Source organism: Canis lupus, chromosome 15 (genome assembly GCF_003254725.2).
Source record: "Canis lupus dingo isolate Sandy chromosome 15, ASM325472v2, whole genome shotgun sequence".
Taxonomy (NCBI): domain Eukaryota; kingdom Metazoa; phylum Chordata; class Mammalia; order Carnivora; family Canidae; genus Canis; species Canis lupus.
This window is the reverse complement of record NC_064257.1, coordinates 1699773-1706943: the sequence shown is the minus strand read 5'-3', so window position 1 is coordinate 1706943 and position 7171 is coordinate 1699773. Positions and strand designations below refer to the sequence as shown.

The following is a 7171-nucleotide window of genomic DNA, read 5'->3' as shown; positions in this document are numbered from 1 at the left end:
GACCAGGTCCCCTGCGACTCACAGACCCTTTGCGGCCCATGAGAGAAGGCCCAGCCTCCTGGTTTTGGCCTCGAGGTCTCTCTGGCATCATCTGCTGTGTTTCCCTTCCCATGCTCCAGCTGCACAGGGTCCTCCCTGGGGCGTCCTTTGTCACTCCTGCTGCCACGCCTTCACCCTCCCTCTTCCCTCTGCCTGGAATTCCCTCTCAAATTTCTTCCTAACTCATCTTTGGAGGCTACGGGAGCAGCCCCTTTTGTCCAGAGTCTTTTTCTGACCTTTCCTCTTTACCCCGGCTGCCCCGCCGCAGGTCCAGCGATGGGGCCGTTCTGCTCATCACAGGATCCCTCTGGGTGGCCTGACGAGCAGCCTCTGCCTCTTATCAGGCCCAGGGCCGAGCCCAGCAGTCTGTTGCGAGAGCATACCTGCCCTACAAGCTGGAGACTATTGTTTCCCATTGTGTAGATTAAAAGAAATTGAGGCCCAGAAAGAGAAAGACATGAATCCAGGTCATGCGGCAGTGATGATCCATACATTCAGTCAATAATATTTATTAAATACATCCATATATACATACATATCTACTCTGGACTCTGGGTTCAAATCCTGATGCCACCACTTACTGTGTGGCCTTGGGCGAGTAAATTGCCTTCCCTGTGCACTTAATTTCCTCATCTGTAAAACAGAGGTAATAAAACTCCCTCTGTCACAGGGTGGCTGATTGAGGTGGAGAAAATGAGTTGACATCGCTGAAGTGCCGGTAGACAGCAGGGTTTCCCCATGTGTGGCATGACATTCTTTGGTGAGGGGGTCAGGGCTGGCTTCGTGGACAAGGCAGGATTAGAGCAGTGTGTAAATAATTATTTTTCAATGCCAGCTCAGGCCGCCTGCCACTCCCAGCACAGGGAGGCCGGGGGCAAAGCGGACAGCTTGTCGAGGGAGGATTTGGCAGAAATGGAGGCTGTGGGTGCAGGCAGCTGCCGACAGGGGTGACTGCGACTTGCCGGCCATCCCTGGAACTCAGGGGGGCTGCTTCTTGGGCCTTGGCAGGATTGGGCGACCCAGTCCCGGATCCCTGGGCTTCTTCGGCCAAAGCTTACTTCTGGTTCACTCGCAAGGTCCAGGGCAAGGGACGAGCCAGGGCCAGGTCGCAGCTCCACAAAGCACCCGTCACTGGCCACTAAGGCTGAGCACAGTCGTGGAATCCATCTGGCCCTGGCCCTCACTGGACAGATGGACTGTGGGCCTCACGGACGATTCCTGGGCTGCTGGCATAGAAGCAGGTCTTGACTCCTTCCAGACATGCTCTTGGGAGAGGCCTGGCCATAGGTGACTGGCCTGATGGGGACACAGGTCCTGGAATCCTGGGTGTCAAAGCTGCAAATGGCTGTCCAGGCACATGACAGGCAAAAGCCTAGAGAGGCTGGGTTAGCAGCTAGAGGTGCCCAGCAGGGGCCCAGGGGTGGGACCCAGGGCTCCGGCCACCTGCCCCGGACCCTTGCTCTCTCCTTCCTGTGTCCCCCTAACTTCTAAGCTGCCCCGCTCCTGAGAGGTGTCTCCTCCCTCTGCTTCAGCCAAGACACCATACCAGCAGCGCACCATTTCACTGTTTATTACAAACACAAGTTCGCAGGTAAATAACTGAGTCTAAAAAAATACATTAAAATAAATAACTGGGATTCTCAAAGTTCTTAGAGCAAATAAGTTATATACAGACAGAGCAGGCCCTTCTCACCTGGAGTGTCCCCAGGGCAGGAGGGTAGGAGGACTCTGGGGAGGGGACAGACGGGGGCCACCCGGGACCCCAGGGCCCTCTGGGCCCCAGGGCCGGCTTCGGTCTGCGTGTCCACCACTGCTCGTCGATCCTGGTTTGTAGCCAACAGACAGGAAACCTCTCCGGACGTGGCCTCCAGGTGAGCACACTCCTCATGCGGTTCCTTCCAGCGGGGCGGTGGGGCTGGGGCCGGCCGGGGAGGCCACTCTGCAGCCTGGGGGCTGAAGGTTTTCCTGGGCAGCATGAGGTCGCCCTGCAGGGAGGCCAGAGCTTGTGCCACCCCGGCGGGCAGGGTCCCTGGCCCGGGGCTGCTCCTCTGCTCGCGGCTCCACACAGGCTCCTTGCCAGCGGTCCCTGGCAACCGGCGCTATCTCTTCCTCCGCCTTGGGTGTGTGGGCCTCAGCTGCCTCCCTGCCTCCTGGGGTCGCCTAGGAAAGCGGATCTTGGCGGCAGAAATGTTCCTGGAATCCAGAAGGGTCAATTCAGCATCCCGGGAGAGGCGGGCTGCCTGAGAGCTCCCTAGGAGAGGCCGAGCTATAGGACCTGGCCTCCTTGACCATAGCCGCCCTGGGCCCAGGGGGCAGCCGCAGCTGACCCCACAAACACAGTCTGCACTGCATGGATGGGCCTCACCAGGCCCAGAAGCTTCTCTGCCCACAGGGACTTTGGAGAAGCTGATGCTTGACATCGAATGCTGCCGGAACGACCAGAGTGTCTCCCATGACCTGCCTTCCCACCTCCACAGCTTTGCTCCTGCCGTTCCTTCTAGGCTCTTTACCTCCCCTCACTCAAATTCCATTGACTAAAATTCCCATTCTTCACAGTCCAGCTCCAGGTGGCTCAGGCCAGACGAATATGGGGTCCCAGTTGCTCTCTGAACTGGGATGAGACCCTGGTGGGGACTCCAGCATCACCCAAGTGGCCTCGTCCTGGCTCCAAGTGCTCTAGCCTGGAGCTAGGAGGCTGGCTTCTGTTCCCAGCCATGGGACCCGAGGCAAGTGTGGGAATCTCTCTGAGCCCCTTTTTTAGTCTGCAAAATAAACGCAGGCCTAGCTGGAGTGACGATGAGGACAAGTCAGCAGAGCAAGCTCTTCGCCCATCATGAGGTACCACATACTTAAAAGTCTTAATCTTGACTTTTTCTCATCCTCAGATAGTTCCTAAGTATATACTGGGTCTTCCCTAGCCCCACCATCCTGCCCTGTCTCCTGTATTTCAGTCTCTCACCAGACAGGGGAGTCCCTGGGGGCTGCAGCTGGTTTGTAGCCAACAGACAGGAAACCTCTCAGGAGGTCAGCTCCGAGGAGCCTCGGGGAGGGAGGTCTAAATGGTTAACACCTCCAGACTTCCCACGGGGTGCCAGGCCGTGTTTGAGGCGCTCCACATGCATCAGCTCATCCAACCTCACGACCCTCCCAGAGATGGATTGCGCTGATGGGCCTGGTTCAAATTGGACCCCGAAGCACAGAGAAGTTAAGTGACAAGTCCGAGGTCACAAAGGCTTGTTTGTGGCAGATCTGGGGTTCACACAGGGCAGCCCCGGCTCAGGAGCTGCCCCTTTAGCCACTTGGCTGCACAACCAAGATGTGGGCTCTCTAATCTCAAGCCAGTTTGGTTGGACAAACGTTCATGGGCATGTCCTGTATGCCAAGCCTCGAGCTGAGTCATGCTGAGGCTGCCGGGAAGGGGATCCCGTCTGGGCCAGGGAGGAGGGGACAGAATAGACAGCTGACCCCTCTGGACCTAGCACGTAGGAGATGCTCACAACCGACGGCCTTCCGCAGTCACAATCCCAATCTCTGGAGCCAGCCGGATGCCTGCCACCGACTGCTGTGACCTCGGGCAAGTGCCTTTACCTCTCTGAGCCTCAGTCCCTGTGGCTGCCCAGTAAGGACCCGGTCTGGCCTCATATGGAGACTGAGGGCAATGTGCAAGGCATACAGTAGGTGCTCAGTCAGTGCAAGCACCGCTTACCGCAGCTGCCGGAGGAGCTCTCCTGCGGAGGTCCACGTCCTGCCAGCCTGGAACACGTCTGCGGGGGACCTGCTGCCTGGGACGACCACAGCTTCGGCCCTGAATGAACGGTATTAGGACCCAAGTGAGGGGCTGCCCAGGGCGCTGAGAACACCTGGCTGTGGGCCCAGTGCCCCCTCCCGCCCCAAGCAGATCCATTTCCACCCCTGTGCACCTGGCATCCTTCCTTTCCCAGGCGGGGTGGGAGCTGAGGAAAACTGAGCTGCCGGGAATGCGTTCTTAGCCTCAGTAAGACGCAGCTGGGTGCCCGGCCTTCCCAGAATCCAGCCACCTGCAGCTGAGCACGGCCCTTTGCAGGGGAAACTGAGGCAGGGGTAAAGCCACCGCCTGAGTCTCAGAGGAGGAGTTTCGCATAAACCATCACCACGGGAATGGCAGGTTTGGGACTGGGAGGCCAGTTTCTGCTTTCTCCGAATGCTCCAAGTGGCCAAGCGAAGGAACAAAGTCTCCCACCCGCTCCTTTTACAGATGGGAAACTGAGACCCAGAGAGTTAAGATATTTGGCCGAACTCCACCCCCCCCACACACCCTCCCACCCCCAACAACTCTGTGACAACCTTGGGATAGTGCCACAGCCTCCTAAGCCCAGATGTTACTTCTCCACCAGAAAGCTCCGAAGCCCTGCATGTCACGGTCAGAAGCCACAGCCCAGTGCACTTGGTCAGACCCAGGCTGAAGGCCCAGCTCTCCCTCTGACCTGCTGGGCAGCCCCACAGGACAAGTCCTATCCCCTCTCTGGGCCTGAGCTACTTCAGCTGTCACCTGGGGAGACTCCCTCCTGCCCAGGAGTGAGGGTGGCATGTTCTCAGAAGCCCCCAGAGCTGGAAAGTGGGAGGCACTTGGAGTGACTGGTTCCCCACAGAAAGGGTCACTGCCCGTGGCCTCCAGGCAGCCTGTGGGCCCCCAGGAGCCTTGCCCGCCCCCACCGTTAGCCACCCTGCTCCTCCGCTGGTCTTCCAGACACCCTGCTTCCCTGGCCCCTGCAGGCTGGGTGCCCACTTACCAGGGCCGTCGATGGCAGAAGGTGGCACAGGCGGGGTCCCCGCCACTGGAGCATTCGCAGCGCTTTGGCAGGGAGCGGCGCCGGCGTCTTGGCGGGTTTCCCAGGCCGTAAGGAGCTGTCTGTCTGTGGGCAGGCAGCCAGCAAGGTAGTGGTGTAGGGTGGAGAGAGAGGAGGGGAGAGGGAGAGGGAGAGAGGATTAGATAAACTACGACCACTGGCAAGCAGACACTGTCCACGGTGCACGCTGGAATGGCCACCCATGCCGCCAGGGTGGAAGCAAAGGGTTACCAGCCCCTGACCTCCAGAAGCCCCAGCACAGGCTCCTCCCTGGGTGCCAGGTGGTCCTGCACAAGGGCCCTCCCCCTTCTGGGCCTCTGCTTGCTCCCACACCTCTGGCCCCTGCTCCGTCAGACTCCCAGCGTGGAGAAGGAGGGAGCGGACCCGTGCTCCCTCCCTAAGTCAGGAAGTGGGGAGTCCTCCCAGCTCCTCCCCTCCCTCCCAGACAGGAACTTGAGCTGATGGATAGAGCCAGGCTGGTCCCCCTGGAGGAGGGGAGGAAATGCCATCTCACAGAAGTAAACATACAGGCTCCCGGCTAAGCTGCCCTCACCTGGTCACCCCTTGCCTGGAGGGGTGATAAATGTGTCTTGGAGCTTTGACTTAAAAAATGGTGTGTGCAAGTGCCTGTGTGTGTGTGTGTGCGTGTGTGTGAGATCAGGTGGGATTGATTTCGGACTCAAAATCTGGCCAAGGCAGGCTGGGGGCCGGGCAGGGGCCCTGTGGCCGGTTAGACCAGCACCTTCGGGTGCCAGAGCTAATTTTAGACAATGTGGTTGAAGTTGTAATGACTCCAGGTAGACCCAGCACGCAGGGACTGGCAGGGTTCCCGCCCTGAGCGAGTGTTTGGATGCGGATTAGCTCCACACACGCTTACGTGCAGGGCTTCTCTTGCCTTTTGCAATTTGGGGAAGGGAGGAAAAAAAAAAAAAAAACACAAACACACAGAGAAACTTCAACTTGAAGTATGCAGTGGCCCGGAGGCAGTGCGGGTGCAGACAGAACCGACGGCACTGGGCTCCCACCCTCGCCCTGCCAGGTGACATGGGGCAGGCTTCTCATCTTGTCACTGGGGACGACAGCAGTGCCTGCCTCGTGGGGAGGATGGGGGATGCGTGAGCCGATAACCTGCAAGCAGGGCTTGGCGTAGAGCCTGGCACAGTCAAGACATGGGTGCTGTCATTAATCGTATTATTCTTGGAAGATCATGCAGAGGCGGCATGGAGAGTGGGTGTGAGCTCTGGCATCCGGGGGCCTGGGATGAAGCCTCCACCTACCACTCGCTTACTCCTTCCTGTGCAATCCTGGGGGAGGCCCCCAGCCTCTCCCGGCCTCAGTACCCTGATCTGGAAAATGGGGCCGACACCAGGCTGTCGTGAGAGTTCTCAGGAGCCGGCCCGGGGTTACCGAGGCAGCCCCCACGTGGGAGTAGGGACAACACCCAGCCGCTCTTCATGTCAGCTCAGCGATCCGTCTGGAGGCCCAGGGAGAGCTGTGCTAGCTACAGGTTCCCCACCCCCTGCCCCGCCTCTAGCAGCCCCGCCTGGGTCCCCGCGGGAGCTCACCCGGGAGTGTTCACCCAGATGATGTCCAGGTGGCAGAAGTAGACGCACTCCTTGTCGAGCCAGGAGCTGCAGGAGCAACGCCGAGGCCGCAGGTGGGAGCCTCGGGCCCGGGCTGAGGGTGCTGGATGCTCCGGGGCAGCGGCCACCTGGCCCTTGCCTGCGTGCGCAACAGGGGGACAGAGGCGGACAGGTGGGTCGGGGTGCCTGGCACCGCAGGCGGAGGGGGACCCGCGGGGCTCCTCCTCTTGCATAATCGAGGAAGTTGGCATCGTCCCGGCCCCCGAGCTCTGGGCCAGCCTGGGGAAGCCCCAGCAGCCGCGGCGGGAAGGGCCTCCGTACCTGCAGAGCTCCTTGCAGCCGCCCCCCTGCGGGCGCCCCCCCAGCAGCCCCCCGGCAGACCTGCGAGGACCGAGCCCTGGGGAGGGAGACCCCCCCAAGCAGACCTGGGGGTGGGGGGCCGCTGTAGCAGGTGAGGCTAGGGCAGCTCACCTTCGTGCAGCGCCAGGAGCAGGGCCAGCGCCACGGAGCACCAGGCAGAGGGCAGGGCGACCATAGCGGCGGGCCACGGGCTGGGCGGAGGACGGAGCCCAGGAGGACGGAGCGCGCCTGTCTGCCGGCGTCCTGCTGCCAAGCCGAGCCCACAGCTCACTGCCTCAGTGCCCTGGCCGCTTCTTATAACCCCAGCCGCGGCCCCGCCCCTGCCCGCCGGCCCTGCCCGCCGGGACGCCGCCTCCTCCCGGG

General features: G+C 60.6%; 1 protein-coding gene across 1 annotated transcript; it reads right to left on the bottom strand.

Annotated features, from left to right (window-relative positions):
- Positions 1 to 532: 532 nt before the first annotated feature.
- On the bottom strand, positions 533 to 7095 carry EDN2 (endothelin 2). The gene is made up of 5 exons (XM_025419723.3): positions 6920 to 7095; positions 6431 to 6587; positions 4809 to 4931; positions 3746 to 3844; positions 533 to 2232 (listed from the first exon to the last, which is right to left on the bottom strand). The coding sequence occupies exons 1-5, from the start codon at positions 6981 to 6983 to the stop codon at positions 2139 to 2141; spliced, it is 537 nt and encodes a 178-aa protein (XP_025275508.1). The 5' UTR covers positions 6984 to 7095; the 3' UTR covers positions 533 to 2138.
- Positions 7096 to 7171: the final 76 nt, after the last annotated feature.